The sequence below is a fragment of the Camelus dromedarius genome, chromosome 14, assembly GCF_036321535.1.
Source record: "Camelus dromedarius isolate mCamDro1 chromosome 14, mCamDro1.pat, whole genome shotgun sequence".
Taxonomy (NCBI): domain Eukaryota; kingdom Metazoa; phylum Chordata; class Mammalia; order Artiodactyla; family Camelidae; genus Camelus; species Camelus dromedarius.
Genome location: NC_087449.1, coordinates 38,967,497 through 38,985,870, shown reverse-complemented (window position 1 = coordinate 38,985,870; position 18,374 = coordinate 38,967,497). Strand labels below are relative to the sequence as shown.

Here is an 18,374-nt window from a genome sequence, read left to right as displayed (position 1 = left end):
AGCGGCGAGCGCCCGCACCCGCCATCCACCGCCGATAACACTGGGCCTCCCGCCTCACCTCCCCCATTCATCATCTTTAGCACTGACAGCCCGTCCCAGTCCCTGTCCCCATCCCCTCTTGCTTCCCACGTCTCCCCACGAGGCTGCTCAGCCTGGCTCCTGACCTCCCTGGGGAGCTAGGCTGCTGGAGGAGAGACAGGATTCAACCTAGGCCTGCCTGACCTGGACCCACCTGTGGCAAAGGGCTTGGCCAGCTGTGGGGCGGGGGAGGGGCCGGAGTGAGGAATGCTCAAGGAGGAGATGCCTTCTGACAGCCTGCCCCTGGTGGGCTCTGTCTGCCCACCAGTGATGCTGCCCGTGGTGCTGGAGAAGCGAGTCCTGCATCAGACAGGCAGCTGGACTAAGGATTTCCAGAGGCCTCTCCAGCCTGAGATGGATGCCCAGATTCTGGGAACTGTGAAAGGCAAGAGCCAGAAGATGCCTCTTCTTGGGCCCAGGAAGAGTAGGGGGTTGAAGACTTGGCTCCCACCCCCGCCAGACCACAGCCCCCTCCTCTTGGCCATCCCCAGCAGTTTTATGGCCCGTTTTATGGCCACTGTAATGGCCCAGGTCAAAAGCTTCAGGGAGCTGTATTCTGGGAATTATGCAAACGAGGAGCAGGCCCAGGGCCAGAGTATGGATTTTGTCATTAAACCTGGGCAGGCCATGTCGTTAGTGCAGTAAAACCCACGTCATGACCACAGGTCTCAATATAAAATTATAGGGAACACAGCGGGGGTGGGGAGGCAGGGGGCCTATGGCCATGCTGACACCTGCCTCTCCAACCCCTGAGAAAATAGGAGTGGGATGGAGGGCATAGGCTGCGAGGTCCCTCCGCTGACTCCTGTGAATGCTATTCCTGAAGCTGGGAGCCAGGAAGAAGGCCCATTGTCCCGATAGGGAAACTGAGGCCAAGCTCAGAAAAGTAGAAGATCCCTATGGCAGCAAAGCAGATGAACTGAGGACAGGTGTATGGGGATGCTGATGCCTGGTCCCAGGTGTAGAGGGAGGACTCTGGGCCCTAGGAAGCCCTAAGAGCCATACTTGGTATCCCAGGCTGAAAGGAGCTGAAATCCTGATATTTCCACCCCATGCCCTAGGTCCTACTCTTTCTCCAGTTTCCTCTCTTACCATTTCCCCACTTATGCCCCAGGTCCTGCCTCAATGATCGGTTCCAACAGCCTTGTCAACTCTCCCTTATTCATCCTTCATGCCTCTCCCTGGATCCTACCACCCTCCTCTGGCCCCTTCCTCCCCCTCTCTCCCACCTCAAACACCTGTTCATACCTTCCTCAGCCCTGACCAGGGCTGTACTGACTACAATCACTGACTTTCTTTTTTGGCTTTCCCACTAGTCTGTGCTCCCTTTGAGGCTAAGAATGTGTTTTCTTTATCTCTGAGCCCCAGTTTCTCCTAAAATAATTGTTTGGTAAATGTTTGCTGAATAAGCAAATGAAGCAATGAGATCAAGAGCCAAGTACAGGGGTCTCTGTCCAGTTCTGAGACTCAGTTTCCCCATCTGTAAAATAGAGATAATGGCCAGCAGATTTCCCAGGGTCTCACTTACCTCTGAGATTCGCTGGCTGAATGAAGTTAGAATGAGCCTAGAATCCTCACCTCCCCACTCCCAGACCAGGGCCACATCTACTTCTTTTACTCAGAGCTGCCTTCCAGCTGTCCCCTGAGCATGGGAGGCACAGCCACCAGGGCACTTGATCAGTAGGGCCCCTTCCCCTCCTCAGAAACCTGGCCACACCGACTAGAGCCATTCCTACCCAACCCCAGCACACACAAAGCCTCCACGGCTGACATCCCAGCTCTGAAAGATCATCTGGCTTCTGGGACAATCAACTCTTCATTCCTGCTTCTCCTCCTTCCCTTCCTCTTCTCTGCTCTCTTGCTTCATTTGAGCATCTAATCTATGCCAGATCTGTTTTCAATTGCCCAGAGATAAAAAGGTGGCTAAGAAATGGTCCCTGCCCACAAGAAACTCACAACTCATTCATTCACTTCCATTCTCTGCCTGGAACACTTCTCGGGTACATCTTAAATTTCATTTCTTTGGTTAAGCCCTTCTCTTTTTCCACTCCTCAGAACACACACCCCGAATGAATTACTACCTCCTCTGAGCTCTCAGATGATCCGTCTGGGCTTCCAGGGGAGCCGTGATCATCCTCAGTCTTGTTGCAAAGGGAGGTGGGTTCTTGTGCTCAGTCTGAACTGGGAACTCCCTCAGGCATAGCATTACTAAACTTAGCAAATAAAAACACAGGACATCGAGGTAAATTTGAATTTTAGAAAAACAATGAACAACTTTTAATGTAAGTATATCCTGTGCAAGAGTTGAGACATACCTATACTAAAAAATTATTCATTATTTATGTGAAATTCAACAGAGCATCTTGTCTTTAATCTGGTAACCCTACTCAAGTAACCATCTTGGTCATCACTGGCATGGACTTTATCTCTCTGAAAGCTGATTTTGAGCCTCTCCAAGCACAAGTAGGAAGAAGAAGCAGGGAGAAAGATCTGGCCTTAAGCTAAAGAAGTCCTTTCTACAGTCAGAGTTTACATGGATAGGCAGGGATGCTTCTAGATGAATAGGGCTCCTCAAACCCATGCCTGTAAGCAGAGGCCAGGGGAGCACTGGGTGGGGAGGGTGGCAAGGGAGGCGGTTTAGATATCCCAAGGGGTGCACTAGGCAATCTTCAGGCCCCTTCCTAGCACGGTGTACTCTGATTTACCATCAGTGAGTGGGGACAGAGTTCAGGCTCCCAGCAGGCCCCCAAGTCAGTATAGCCAGCTGTGTGCTTGTGTATTGGAGGTACATAATTTGAAGGGCTTTTTGCAGGGGGAAAATCTCAAAATCTGTGAGACTCACAGAGGCCAATGAGATTATCCAAGTGAGAGGCAGTGAGACCTGAACTGGGAGAGTGTAGATTCCAGAAATATAGGAGCAGAGCGGACAGGACTTGGTGGTTAGATGTAGGTGGGAGCAGGGGTAAGGTGAGGGAAGGGGCGGAGGGTGGGGTGAAGGTTACTGGCTTGGGTGACCCGGTGAGTGCAGGTGTCACTAAGTGAGAAGAACACCACTGAAGGGGGGCAGTGAAGAAGCTGAAGTAGTCAATTTTAAATTGTTGGGTTTCAGATTCTTGTGGGACACCCAAGCATTGGTGTCCATTAGGAGTTTGGATATAGGGGCCTGGAGAACATGGGAGGATCTCGGGTAGAGAAAAAGATTCTAGAGTCAGCAGGGCATAGGTGGAGCGAGGGCCTTAAGAATGAATGAGCTCATCCCGCCTGCAGGAGGAGAGGAGAGGCCAAGGAAGGAAGTGTGGGGAAAAGCAGGGAGTTGGGGTGGAACGCTACCCTGACAGACACCCGGGGCCTTTCCAGTCTCTTCCCCTCAACCGCGAGCACTCCACTCAAGGGCGGGGATTAGATCTGATTATATTCTGTATCCCCATTGCTCTGCACTAGGCCTGGTTCAGCGTAGACATCAGACGATGTTTGTTGAATGACTGCAGGAATGAATCCCTTTTCTCCCTCTTTCCTTCTTTCTCCAGCTTTGGGGAGTGTGAACGCAGTGAGGAAAGGAGAGACAGCAGGGGCCCTGGATATTCTGGGTGATGTTGTGATTAAACCAAGACCTGCTTCACTAACGTGTGAAATGAAGTGATCAAGGTTTGATTGCACAGAGCATTGATTGTGTCCTGATAGATTTCTGAGAGAGGCAGCTGGCTGAGGAGGTGCCGGGCATGGCCACAGCCTCTGGAGCTGCAAAGTGGAGTGATGTTCACGGGCTCTGAGACTCTCAGGCTCACCCCTCCTCTGGGCCCAGAAGCGCTAGGAGGCAATAGCAGGCTTGGGTCGGAGGACTGGGACTCGGGGTTTCTGTCTGCAGACTAGCCCAGCTCATAAGTCTGTCTCTTCTTCTTCCCTCGCCAGGTAAGAAAAAGGCAGCAGCATTGTTTGACAGCCAGGCCCCTATTTGCCCCATCTGCCAGGTCCTGCTGAGGCCCAGCGAGCTGCAGGAGCATATGGAGCAAGAACTGGAACAGCTGGCCCAGCTGCCCGCCAGGTAAGCCGCCTACCGGGGAGCCAGCCTGCTGGAGGCCTCCTCTCAGGGTCTGGCCACCAGGTCCCCGCCTTTCAGCGGAAGGCAGGGTCCTGCTGCCGTTCTCCACTCTGCTTTCAGTCCTCAGCTCCTCCAGCTGCATGGTGCTACCTTTCTCTTCTTGCTCCATTTTTTGGAGATGTGAAGAAAGTGAGCCTCAGCCTCAAAAGGGCACAAAGTTGAGCAGGAAAGGGGAGGAGCCACTGCCTCTGGCCCTGCAGGGCCATGCAGAGCCTCAGGGCAGGGTAACAGAAGCAGCCTGACAGACCCCACCCGAAGAGCAGCCTTGGGCTGCTGTCCAGGGGAGAAGACACCACCTTCTCCATGAATCTCAAGGTCTGAAAGGTGACAACTTTGAGAATGTACTCAGGCGTGTCTCCCCTGCTCCCAGGTCCCCACCTGAAGGGCTGGGCAGAGCCTCCTCCAGGGCCTCATGGAGGAGCCAAGGTTGTCAAAGGGAGCAGAGGAGGGGTGTAACAAACTGCCCCAAATCTTAGTGGTTTAAAGCAACCATTTCATGATGCCCACCGTGGAATCTGTGGGATCAGGAATTCAGGTGGAGCACAGAGGGAGTGACTTGTGTCTGCTTTACCATGTATGGGCCCCTGCTGGGAAGACTTGGTGGCTGGAGGCTGGGATCGTCTGGCTTCTTCACTGACACATCTGATGCTTGATGTTGGCCCTCAGCTGGGGCTGTAACCAAAGCACCTACACATGGCTTCTCCCTGTGGCCTGGGCTTCATCATAGCATGGCAGCTTAGGGCTTGAAAGCAAATGTTCCAGGCAATGAGACGGAAGCTGGACCACCTTTATAACTTAGCCTCAGAAATCACTTATTGTCACTTCTGCTGTACTCTCTAGGTCGAGGCAGTATTAGCCCACCCAGATTTTAGGGGTGGGGACATACACCCTATCTTTTGAGGGAGAGTGGCAAGCTCCTCTTACAGAGGAGCCTGTGAGATGGGAGATGTGGCTGCAGCCATCTCTAGGAAGTAAAGTCAGTCACTCAGAAACAGCCTGCCCCACGACTCCCAGTCTCACCCCTTGTTCAGATCGAGTCACCAGACTTGGCTGATCCTCCTTCTTCTACCCTCTCACCTGGTCCCCCATGCAGGGTTCAGAGGATCCAAAGGTGAATCAGAAGTGGTCCCACCGTCAGAAGCTTGTAATGTGAGTGTAAGGAGAGCCAGGCACTAGAAACCCTAAGGGATAGAGACTGCACTGTGGCGAGACTGGGAGCTGTGGGAGTGATGAGAAGGCACCAAACCCAGCACAGTGCAGAGAAGGCCTCCTGAGGGAGCCAAGGCCTGAGCTGAACTTAAAAGGCAAAGTATTAGTTATCTATTGCTGTGTTACAAATCCCCGCCAAACCTTGTGGCTTAAAACAGCAGACACTTACTAGTTCACAGTTTCTGTGGGTAATCAATTCAGAAACAGCTTAGTTGGGTAGTTGTGGGTAGTTGTGACTTCTGGCTCAGAATCTCCCCTGAGGCTGCAGCCAAGATGTCAGCCAAGGCTGCAGTCACCTGAAGATTTGACTGGGGCTGCAGGATCCATTCCCAGGATGGCTCACTCGCCTGGCTGTTGTCAGGAGGCCTTGGTTCCTCAACATGCGGGTTTCTGCAGAGGGCTGCTTGAGTTTCCCTGTGACGTGGCAGCTGACGTCCTACAGAGGAAGTGATCCAAGAGAGAGACTGGGGAGGAAGCCACAATACCTTTTATGATCTAGCCTCATACACTGTGGCTTCTATTATATTCTGTTCTACTCACTAGAAGCAGGTCACCAAGTCCAGTCCACACTCAAGAGAGGAGAATTCATAAGCTCTACCTCTTGAAGGGAAGAATATCAAAGAATTTGTAGTAATACTTAAAACTACCGCAGAAGACTATACTAATGATGATAATAATCCTGTTGAACACTGTGTGCCAAGAACTTTACATTGTATTAATTTATTTAATCTTCACAACAACCCTCTGGGGTAGGTAATAATTATTAACTCCATTTTACAGAAGAGGAAACTGAGGTACAGAGAGGTTAAGTGACTTCTCTAAGGTTGCACAGCCTGTAGAGTGGTAAAGATAAGATTCAAACCCAAGTAGTCTGACCCTAGTGCCCATGCTCTTAACCACTCCCCCCTCCCTCCCACACACATACCAGGCCTAGCCTAGAAGGGGCAGAGAGTGAAAGAAACACCCTTCTGCAGTTGAGTTCCTTACCTTGGCTGTCTACGAGTGTTTCTGGGTAATTTACTCCCAACAGAGGAATTCTCAACAGGAACTGAATATAGAGGGAGAGATGGAGGGACCTGCAGAGCCTTGTAGTTGCAGTGCACCCCTAAGGGTCTGGAGAATGGGGGTCCAAGCTCTCTTTTTGCTTCTTCAGTGGGGACCACACTACAGCCTACTCCCTGTGGCCCCATCCCTGCACTGCCCAGAGCATCCACTTCTGCCTGCAGAAGTTCTCCACCCCCACCCATGACCCTGCACCAATCCGTCCTCCCGCACATCCTCTCAGAGCATCCCGTACTTCCACATCCTCCTGCCCAGGTCCATTTCCCCACCCGGAGCCTTCACATCTGCCCCGCCCCTCACAGTTGTGTCTTGCGTCCCCCACTTCTGTGCCCCTAGCGTCCAGGCCCAGCCCAGCACCCCATAACCCCTGGCACGTCCCCCCGCCCCCCAACCCTGTGTCTGACAGCCGGACAGCGGGATCTGCACAGCAAGTGAAATTCCCGTTGGATCGATAAAGCCGAAGCGCTGGCGGCGACGGGTCGATGGTTTTATCTGTCTCGGCCCCGCCGCGCCCGGCGCGCTGACAGTCCGAACGGCCGGCAAAGGCGTTCAAGGGCAGCCGCGCCCGCCGCCCCCTCCTCTCCCCACTCCCGCCTCCCCTCCCTGCGGGGCCGCTGCGCCCACCGGACTGCGGGCTGCACCGGCCCGCCGCCGCCCTCGTGATTTATCTGGATTTTTAATTGGAAAAAATTTGCGAATTAATTGATTTCAGGAACTTGCCAATTAACATTGTAATTGGGTGCGTGATAAATTCCCAAGGAGCGTGTCAGCTCCCTCCGGGCTGAGGGCCGTGGCATCCGGTAGCGCGGGGAGGGCGCCGGCCGCGGTTGCCCTTGCCCCGCCCCTGGCCGCTCTCTGGGAGGAGAGAGGGGAGCCGGGTAGGCTGGGAGAAAACGCGGCACCCGGGCTCTGGAGACCCCTCCCTTCTCCTCTTCCCGCCATCAGCGCTGAGCTTTTGACCAGCCATTTCACAGATGGGGAAACCGAGTCCTGCAGGAGGCAGAGCTTGTGTGTGCATCGCTCCGAGAGGTCGGGGCAGAGCCCAGATGAGGGCATCCCCCATCCACGGCATGTGGCCGGCAGCTTCCTCCCCAGGTCTCCAATTCTCCCCTTATGTTCCATGCTCCCTTCTCTCTACTTCCCTCCCTTCTTTCCTCTCCTCTTCTCTCCAACTGTCCCCTTCCCTTTCTTACCCTGTATTTGCCTCCTTTGCCCTTCCCTTTCATCCCTCAGCCTAGCCAGCTCCTGAGTTTGTGGATGCTACTGCCAGGGTGCCTCTCCATCACCTGGGACACATCCTTCCCTCCCTCCTGATGTTGCGCCTTCTGCCCACCGAAGCCCAACAGCACAGCGCCGACTGCTATTTCAGACACACCCAAGACTCACACAGCAGCAGGGACCTTCCAGCTCTCAAACTAGGGCTAGCTGGTTTTCAAAGACACAGGCACAAATGTATGTACCTAACATACAAGCACATGCACACACCATTCCAACACACATAGATGTACTCACACCTACTGCCTTAAAGAAACACTTCCCACAGATGCTCATTCCCAGAGGCACATGGGCACACAGACACAGGCCGAAGAGTCAGAACTCCCCTTGGCAAAGCACACTTTTCAAAGCACTTTTACATTCACCATCAGAGGCTATGCCCACACACCTTCCCTCACCCCATCCTCTATGCTTCCCCTTCTCAGTCCTGCACAGGCACTCCAAGAGACCCCAGGACTCAGCTAGCTAGAACAAGGAAAGCAAAGTTAGTCTGAGGACAGATAGTGGAGGACCCTCAATGATGGAGGGTTGTCCTAGAGGTGGTGGCAGAATCAGAACATTGGTGAGCTGGAGAGGCTTGATCAGAGAGCTGAGCTGTAGGGAGAATCACTCTGGAGGCCAGTATGGAGCAGGACCTGGGGGTAGAAGCAGGGAGGCAAGTGAGGAGGTTAGGCAGGGTCCAGAGAACAGATGATGAGGCTGACCTAGGACAGTGGCAGTGGGAATGGAGAAGAGTGAATGATGAGAGACTTGTGGGGGAAGACACAAAGAGAACTTAGCTTATTGCTTGCGGGGTACTTCCTAGAAGAGCTTTCTGAGCAGAGTGGCGGGAAAGGTGATGATGGCAGAGAAGCAGGTATCTGAGGGAAGGAGGAGACAGTGCACAGAGCTCTAGGCATGCTAAGCTCTCTCTAGGATGGTGATGGGGTGGAGATTGGATGCGTACAGACAGACAGGCAGGAACATAGATGGAGGCTGAAGATTGAAGGGCAGGTGGGGGGGTGGCCCCCAGAATTCGCTGTGGCCCTCAAACAGGAGTTTCCACCCAGAGAGAGGAAAGAGCATTGGACATTGAAAGACTGCACAGAGCTGAAAGTGCGGCTTGGCTTGCAAGGGCCTAAACTCAGAGACCTTTTCCTGGAGGCTTCTGGAGCCACTTTGAGATCTGGTCTCTAGCCTGGGAAACAGGCTCTCTGGTCAGTGCTTCAAAAGGAGCCAGAGGGAGGCTGGGTGACTCTAACAGGAGAGGCGGGGTGTGGAGATGGCAGTGCCCCCACCCCCACTTAAGCCTTATTTAAGGCCGGCCTCGGTGTTTGGTTGGGTAATGAACTAGATAAACAATTCCCCAAATAGATTAAAACGAAGTGTAACTTACAAAGGCGGCTGGTGATGATGGTTTATTCCCGGGCAGCACACCATTTCTTTATTTCCAAGGATAATTCAGTGTAAATCACCTTAATTAAAAGTGTCAGCCCAGCCCATGAATATTGTACTTAGGAACGCGTTTCCTGGGTCCCAGTTATAATTTAAAACCCATGGATCACTAGGCAGCGAGTGACTGAGAAGGGAGGAAATCATTGGGGGCAGGCTGTGGAAACAGGGAGGCAGAGCAGAGTGGATGGGCTGGGCGGGAGCCTGGCTGCCTGTGGCTTGGCGCTCAGACCTCTCCTCTCCAAGGTGGGCCTTTCACCAGACTCCTGTCTCTGGGGGTCCAAGCACACTTGGAGGTGATCAGGTTGTTGGAGGAAAAGTAGGGCAGGGGGCACTTGCTCAGACAGAGGGAAGAAGTCTGGAGTAGTACCAGCCCAATTTGAGGGAAGAGGATTGCCGGGAAAAGATCCAGAGGATTGGCAAAAGGAAAGGCTGGATGTCCTGGCCCTAAAATGTCTCCATTTCTAGTCACCAGCAGAATAAACTAAAGCCCAGAGTCAGCAGGACCCTCTCCAAACAGAGAAACAACTCAGAGCTCCGCCCTCCATTCTAGCCCCTGTGTGTCTTTAGGAGGCAGTGTGACCAACTGAAATGCAGTACTCTGGACTTGGTCAGACATGAACTCAGTCCCAAATCCTCCACGAACTGTGGGAGCAGACAAGTGTCACTTAGCCTCTGTTAGTCAACTTTGTAAAGTTTTTGTGAAGATTAAAGAGAAGACACATATAAAGTTCCTAGCCCATGCCTGTCACGTGTGACGAGCACATAGTAATTGTTCATTCTTTCCTCCTCTGTTCCATCCTGATCCCACTTGGATAATACTCAGGCCTCAGTCCAGGGGTCCAGCAAGAACAGCATCATAAGTAGATGCCTCGTTTCTATACCTGAAGGTCCAGGAACGGGGCCAGCACAACGGTCATGTCAGCACTTGTTGACTGAGTGAGGCAGAGATAAAAGTAATGAACTCACACCTAGTTGCTCCTCCAGAGCAGCTCAGTCCCTTTCTGTATCCCTGGTGCCTGGATCAGGGCCTGGCAGGGAGCAGGAACACGGGAACCATTTATGAACAAAATGCCATGGAATAGAACCCGGTCTGGTGGTCCTTCCTGGTCTATGATGCCCCTACCACGTGATCATACAGGCAGACAGTTGTTTTTACACTCAGACCTTAGCCTCACCCTGCTGCCGAGCCTAGTGGCCCCTGCACGGTGAGGTACGAGTCGGCCTGCTTGGGTGCACGAGTGTCGGGTATGTGTCAGCACGCGTAGGTGTCTGTATCTGTGCATGCTTGTGTGGACATAGGCACATGAGCAGCTCTTCATTCAGGTCTGTGACAGCTGTGAATGTGTCTTTAAGAACATGTCTCTGGGAACAGGACTCTGCCTGCACCTCTGCGTGCATGTGTGAGCCTCCGGGTGTGACCACATGTGGACAGAATTATAGAGACAATGGATATGTATCTGTCTTTACACCAGGGTTTGTCAACCTCAGGACTACTGACATTTGGGGCCAGATAATTCTTTGTTGTGAGGGGCTGTCCAGTACCTTGTAGGACGGTAAATCTCCTCTATCCACCAGACACCAGTAGAAAACTCCCCACCCCCAATTGTGATAATCAAAAATGTCTCCAGACATTGCCAACTGTCCCCTGGAGGGCAAAACGGCCCTGGGTGAGAACTCTTACTTTATCCAAATCTGCCTATGCCTTTGCTCACATATTAGGTGTGTCTATGCCTGACCCTGGAGGTGTTCCCTGTGTATACACCACCCATGTGTGCCCCATGTATCTGCCTTGGGTGTGTGTCTTTTGTGCTTTATGGATGTCTCTTAGACATGCTCTACCTGTACAGCTTATATGTGCATCTGTGTGGGGACCCTATGTGAATGGCTCTATTTCGTCCTGCATGTATCAGCCAGCGCGTCTGTGTGCATGTGTTTTTGTGTGACAGCACGTGCGTGAATGTGTGAGCACAGATGTGGTGAGCATAGTGGGGGCAGCAGGGCGGGAGGGACAGGAACAGGGATATTAATGTTTCTGAAGTGGATCTGATTTGATACGTCTTGTTCCATTGTCAGCATCTGTTTAGCGGGGATTTGTAATACTTTGTGGCTCTGGATCACTCATGCTTAGCGCGGGATGTGGCCTTGCATACCAATTTTGTTATTAAACACAGTCCTCGCCTCCCCCACAGCCCATCCATCACCCCCCCCCGCCCCCGCCCCCCCCCCCCCCCCCCCCGCTTCAAGCCGCCCACCATATTTCAGGGCCCAGCTCCCGCCCGCCTGCCGCGCCCGATGCCAGAGGGCCTGGGGCTGACAAATTGAATCAGGGGGAGATCATTCCTGGCCTAACGCAGTTTGCAGCATGTTGGAGGAAGAATTGACAAGAGCCATGTCAGCTCCATCACCCCAATCCCATAGGAGCTAAGAGCAGGCTGGGGACGGGGTTGAGGGAGGGGGCATCCAGGACAGGCAGAATCCTCAGAGCTGATGCGAGGAGTCAGGTAAAGCCCCTTTCCTCAGATCCACAAAGGAGCCTACCATGCCTAGTGCCTGTACTTTCGTCCAGAGCCAGCTCTGGCCCTTGGACCCTGCCGGGAGGCTGAGCTAGGCAGGGCCCGCTGGGGTTGAATGGCCGACTGGGTGGAGCTTGGCTGAGCTGGGCTGGGCTAGGCTGGCTATGTCTTCTCTCTTTGGGGTCTTCTTGCTATTCTACTCTACTTCTGCTGCCCTGGGCAGCAGGTGGAATGGTCACCCTGTTCTCTTCTTCCTTGGCAGCAAGAATTCCCTTCTGAAGGATGCCATGGCACCAGGCACCCCCAAGGTAGGTGGACCATTGTGTGTTTTCCTCCTACACCTCCTGACCTGGGCTCACCCAGAACTGGTTCCTCTTGAGAAAAGGAGCTCTTCCTGGATTCCAGCTGTCTCCAGGGTTTGATCATCAGCCTGAGGCCTGGGGCTGCCCTGTATGCTGGAGTACGTGTGTGAGTGTAGTCTGAGCGTGAGCTGGAGGATGTTCATCTGACTTCCTCCTCTTCCAGTCAGGACGGGGTCAATGCCGAGAATGACCTGGGAAAGTGGGAGACCCAGACACTAAGGCTGGGGAGTCTCAAGGGAGGAAGGCAAGCTGTAGCAGGTAAAGAAAAATATAGAAATGCAGGTCAAGACAGATGGTGCAGGGCCTCAGAAGCCAGACCCTGGTCGGGGGAGGGAGGGATGCGCACACGCACATGAGCACACACGCACACATGTCCTTTGTCCTGAGGGCAGCAGGGAGCCAGGGAGGATGCTAGGCTCATTTGGGGACACAGTTTGAACCTCTGTACAGACACTATGGAAGAGAGGCTTAAAAGCATCAGATGGAGAAAGGAAAAGTGAAGGGCAAGTGGCTCAAAGGAGGGGCCAGAGGCCTCAGCACAATGGCATGACTTGCATCAAGAACTCCCATAGGTGGCTGCAGAGGCACACAGTACTGTCCCCTTTGGGAATGCATTTTGAGGGAGTGGGGACCTAGGGAGGAAGACTAAACCCTCACTCACTGAGTGTCCTCTCTCTACCCCTCGGTAAGGTGGAATCCTTTTTTTTTTTTTAATGGAGGTACTGGGCATTGAACCCAGGACCTCATGCACACTAGGCATGTCTTCTACCACTGAGCTATACCTACCCCTCAGCTGGCATCATTTTTTTTAATAAGTTCTCACAATGACTCATAAAGGCAGGAATCCCCAGCCCTTTCTATAGGGAGTGAGGAATGAGGGTTGAAGCTTCAAGAATGGATGAAATCAGTCAGGGAGTGTATATGGAGAGATGAAAGCAGAAGCCAAGAACACAATCTGGAGACTGCTACACTGGGGGTCAAGAGAAGGTACCGGAGCCAGGGACAGGGCAGAGGACGGACAGTCACAGGTGAGGAGAGGTGCAGGAGAGCATGGTCTCCCAGGTTCCTAAGGGAAAAATGTTCCAAAATGTCTGGGGTGGTCAGCCATCAAATAGGAAAAAGCTGGAGTAGGAGGCTATACTATTTAGAAGTCTCAAAGGCACTGGTGACCTCTGAGAGGGCAGTCTGGGGAAAAAGGAGCCAGAGTGACAATATTACCTACAGGGGTTGGCCTGTCTCCCCTGTAGGCCTTTAAAATGGGTGGGAGTGGACATCACTTCCATTCAGGAAATTGCTCAACATAGCAAGCTGGACAGAGGGGCAAGGAACCTAGCCCAGCCCTAGACTGATGCAGGCCCTGGCCAAGGAAGCAATGCTCTCCCAGCCCTAAAGAGAAAGGGTTGGGAGGAGAAGGGGAGCCACACTTGATGAACCTGGTCCAGCCTGCAGCATTCAATGGCTGCACTTACGGCAGGCAGGTCATGGACGAGATGCCAGGTCAGCCTCAACCACTGATGCCTGACACCTGAGCATGGCTGGCAGGGCTGGGGACTGGACCCCAGTGAGGCTTGTGTTCAGAGGACAAACCCAGACACAATCTATGTCCATGCCTGGTTCCCCACATACACAGATGCACACCCCCCCCCCCGAGTCAGAATATGCACACAGGAAATCTTAAATGTGCAGATTCCTACAACCACTAACATGGGCTTATTAATGGTAAGACTCAGAGGCAAGAGCCACTGCTCACCCGCTTCTAGATGCATGCTCATGCGCCCAGTGCTGACCGTTTCAGGGTCTGGCCTTTGCCTTGACCGGGGCTTTAGGGAAGCAGGTCATGGGGGAAGAGGCACGAGGTAGAAGAGGTTCGAGCAAGAGACTGAGAGGACAGGGAGAAGGAGGGAGGGAGGAGGAGGAGAGGGCGAGGGGGCCTTAGACAAGATTGATGGCCTCGTTGCCATTAAGAAAAAAATTAGCCGGTGGCGGCTATCATATTAAAGGGTGAAGAAGCCGTGAATTATTTTCTTAAAGATCTTATCGCTTACAATGATAATTTTACCTTCCAAAAGGCCACTTTTAATGAGGCGAAGAGCCAGGCAAAAAGTCATGATTTAATGCCGGGATTTTTTTTTCAAAACACATTTTACTGCTTTTTGGTCCATGTTTAAAAAGCGCCAGTGACCTTTTTTTATTCCACTTGCCCCAGGTGTAATGCTGAGGCCTCTAAGGGCTTCGAACCTAGAGAGAAAGAGAGAGAGAGAGAGAGAGAGTGAGAGCGAGAGCGAGCGAGCACACAAGAGTGAGCGTTCTCATGGTGGGGGTGGGGGGCCCACGTTGTTTCCCACCCCCCAGCATCCTCCTTGGGACCAGAGAAGGACATTGCCTGAAAGCCCACCTCTTTTCTGAGCCAGGGGCCAAGGCACCCACTTGGCCTCCCACTGGGCCTGGGTGGGTGAAGAAGGGGCTCCAAGTTGCAGAGAAGGACATTGCCTGAAAGCCCACCTCTTTTCTGAGCCAGGGGCCAAGGCACCCACTTGGCCTCCCACTGGGCCTGGGTGGGTGAAGAAGGGGCTCCAAGTTGCAGGGAACCCCTTCTGGGCCTCTTCCCTCCTCCAGCTCTTGGGATAAGGCCGAGTCAGGGAGCCCTGCCAGACCAGCAGCTGCCCTCTCCCTTCCCAGGGCCCTTGCCTGAGGATGTGCAGCATGGCCACCGCATGCGGGTCACATCCTAAGGCTCAGTCGGAGATGAAGGATAAATGGCTGCTCCATCTTTCCCAAATTGCTTTCTTTGGGCTGTCACTGGCGATTTGGCATGGTTTTCTAGGCTGGGGAAGCCTCCTAGGGAATTGTACGTTTCCGGCTCAGAGCTGTGCAGGCAGAAGGTGGGGGGGAAGAAAGTATGGATTGCTTTCAGGCCTCCAGGCCCCAGTATGCAGCTGAACAGGCCTTGGCAAGAGCCAGCAAAAGCAGGCTAAACGTGCCATGTAGTATTTAGAACTGTGGTGCTTACGCACAATTTAAAGCAGACAGTTTATTAATCTAAACTGCGGGCGTATGTAGAAGAGGCCGTGCAGGATTGACATGGGGGGATTAGTTTTGCTGGGGTTTTTGCTGGGGTCATCGCCACAGCGCAGGGATAAATGGAGCCAGCGTACATCCCTCGCTGCACGAAGGAAACTCATACATACTATTTAATTTACTGTCTCCATAGCGGGGCTGCCACCATCCTGTATAAGGAGCAGGTAGGGCAGCAGGGACGTGACTTTACCTCCAACCCCTCAGGGGGGTCCCAGAGTCACTTACAACAGGAAAACAGAGCGTGTATACTCTCAGCCCACTGGGAGGCCTGCCCCACCAGGACAGAGACTAGCTGGGGTAAAGGAGGTTTGGCCCCTCTCAGTGGTCTCCACTCATCCCTAGGATCAAGCCATCCTCTTCCACAGCAAGACTCCCAGGGCCTGACCACATGCCTTCAGAATCTCAAGCGTGGTCTCTCTACCCCTCTGCCCTCCTTCTCTCTACCTGTCCCCCAAAAGTTTCCTAGGACTGGACACTCTAGGGGACTCATTGTAGGTCTCATTCAGCCTGAGGCCGCATGTCCTTTTTCTTTTCCAGTCCCTCTTGTTGTCTGCTTCCATCAAGAGGGAAGGAGAGTCTCCGACAGCGTCACCACATTCGTCTGCCACTGACGACCTGCACCACTCAGACAGATACCAGGTGAGGAGGGGTGGGCTGGGCATAAGAAGTAAGCTCACTTGGATGAGAGTTTAGAGGGCAGGCCCCGTGCAAACTCCTCCCCTCTTTGGGGAGCACGGGCAGAGGCCTTAATTGGCTTTGGTTCCCACTCTGTCTAGTGCCCCTAACTGAACCCAGAAGACACAGGTGTCAGCAGATGTGCCTTAAATAGATGATTTTAGGGAGAGATGCCAGGGTCACCTGGGCTCAGGTGGGCTCTTCTGAAGCATCCTAGCCATCAGGAGGTCTCCTAAAGGGTTTGGTTTCATCACGGAGCCAGGGACATAGCCCAGAATTACCTGAAGACTTCACACTTCAAAACTAGGATCCCCTGTGCAAATAACCATCAGTCCTGCCAAACCTTGGTGTCAGGCCCAGTGAGAGAGAGAGGCAGACATTTCCTTTGAGTGCCTTGGGCAAACACAATCCTAAAACATCAGAGCAGAAGGAGGACCTTAGGGTAACACCCTAGCTCATATAGACCTTCTCTGTGGTAGGAAGGAGAATGAACGTCCCCAGAAGTTCCTCTGTCTGAGGAGAGACAGAGCCCTGCCTTCAGGAGCCCCAGTCAGAGGGCAGAAAACAGGGCCTGTTCCAAGGAACGTTTGTCTAAAAGACAGTGGGACTTCTCAGGGAGCCCCAGTGTGAAAAGGGAAACACAGCCCTAAGAAGCCCTGATCTGATGCAAAGAGAGAAGACAGCAGGGAACTATAATCTGGGGTAGAGAACCAGGGTCACTGCTGGCACACGGGAAGCCTTTCTTGCAACTCAAGGTGTTCTCTTTGGGTACCCCTTCCTCCCAGCTGACACAGCCTGGAGTCAGGGTGCAGAGCTTGGCAAGTGGAATACTGAATGTGAGCTGCACACCAGTCTCCACCAGCACCTCCTCTGCTGGATGCCTCTGTATGGGACTCAAACTGCAGAGGCCAAGGTGCCAGCCCCGGGGAGGGATTCCTGCTCCCATGAGCCCTGTTTTGAGAGAGGCAGTCAGTCCTCACCCAGCCAATCCTGATTCGAGATGGAGAAATGACCCAACTCTAGGGAATTCTGGTCTGATAGGGAGACAGGGCTCTGTCCCAGAGAATTCTACCCAAAAGGGATGGACAGAGCCCTGACTTCGGAGGCCCATCCTCTTTACTTCAGCCATAGCATTCAGCCCCATATCTGTTGAACTAGGAAGAGTAACCATAAGGCAAAGGCATGGCATGCTAAGGCACGGCACCAAGGCCTTCTGTGATTTAGATTCAACCATCCTCCATTCCTAATACCACCCTCCATAAATCCTGTGGTCTGTACTCACCAAATTTATGCTAACCACTCCCTGGCTGTGCCATTCCTTTCTTGCCTGAGTTTTTGCACACGTTGTTTCTTCTAATGGGACTATTTTACCCCACCCCATCAAATTTCTATTTATCCTTCAACAACCTGCCCAAATCCCTTCTCTCCTCCAGGAAGCCTTTCTGGGTTAGCTTTCTCTTCTCATGACCCCTGCATGTCCCTGTACTTGCTCTGATCATCTGATATTGTGATCACCCATTTAAATATGTTTCCATTCTCTACTGATATGTAACAAACCATCCAGCTTAGTACAACTTGTTATTTCTCATGATTCTGTCTATTGACAAGGCCTTTTCTTATTCAAGCATCTCATTCAGTTGGAGGACTAGCTGGGCTGGGAAGTCCAAAATGGCCTCACTACACGTCCAGATTAGGGACCTTGGTTCTCTTCCACATGGGCTCCCATCCTCCAGTAGGTTACGTTAGCTTCCTTACTTGGCAGTGTCAGGGCAGTGTCATGCCAAGAGGGTGAAGGCCAAAGCTGCATAGCCTTTTGAGTCCTAGACTCTGGAACTCACATGTCACTTGGCAAAGCAAGTCATAAAGCTAACCCATAATCAAGGGATGAGGAAATACAGCTCTTAATAGGAGGAGCTGCAAAGAATTATGGCTATGTTTAATTTATCATGATAAGCCTGACTCTTGCACTAGACTTGGGGGCTCTCCAAGGCAAGAACACTGTCTTATCCTTCTTTACGCCCTTCCTTTACTCAGACATTTAGCTAGTGCTCACTCATGCTCAGCCCAGTGTCCTTGCCTTCAAGGGGTTAGATCTGCAAATAGATAAATTATAGCCCAGTGTATTAAGTGCTATGATAGGGGTATAAATAAGTTTCTAGGACAGCACAGTGGAAAAGCAGAGCAAGCTTCACAGAGGTAATGACTGAACAGGGTTTCAGAGGATGAGCAGGAGTTCACCTTGGTCAACAAGGAGGAAAAAATATTCCAGATGAAGGCAACACTGTATGCAAAGGGCACAGAGGTGTAACAAAGAATGATGTATTTGGGGACCTGCTAGCAGTTCAATTCTGTTAGAATGCAAAACACAAGGGGAAACTGGTAGAAGGTGAAGCTGGAATCCCCTGATCATTACACGATGCTTGGCACGTAGTAGTTGCTCAAGTTATGTTGGGTTTTTTTTTAATCATCAAACTTGGCCTGGAAATCAGGGAGTATTGGTTTCTGGTTTGGATTCCCATTTACTTAGCCCCTGCTGGGTTACCTAACCCTCTTAAACCTCACTTTATCCTCATAGCAACTGTGCAAGCT

At 52.4% G+C, this 18,374-nt stretch overlaps 1 protein-coding gene across 2 annotated transcripts in view; it reads left to right on the top strand.

Annotated features, from left to right (window-relative positions):
• Window positions 1–18,374, top strand: part of RNF220 (ring finger protein 220) — a 210,415-nt gene that overhangs the window by 171,060 nt on the left and 20,981 nt on the right. For both annotated transcript variants that reach the window (XM_031465590.2, XM_031465589.2), the window contains exons 3-5: window positions 3,988–4,120; window positions 11,933–11,978; window positions 15,648–15,749. In XM_031465590.2, coding sequence (XP_031321450.1) covers window positions 3,988–4,120; window positions 11,933–11,978; window positions 15,648–15,749 — 281 coding nt within the window. The remainder of the gene's footprint in view (window positions 1–3,987; window positions 4,121–11,932; window positions 11,979–15,647; window positions 15,750–18,374) is intronic.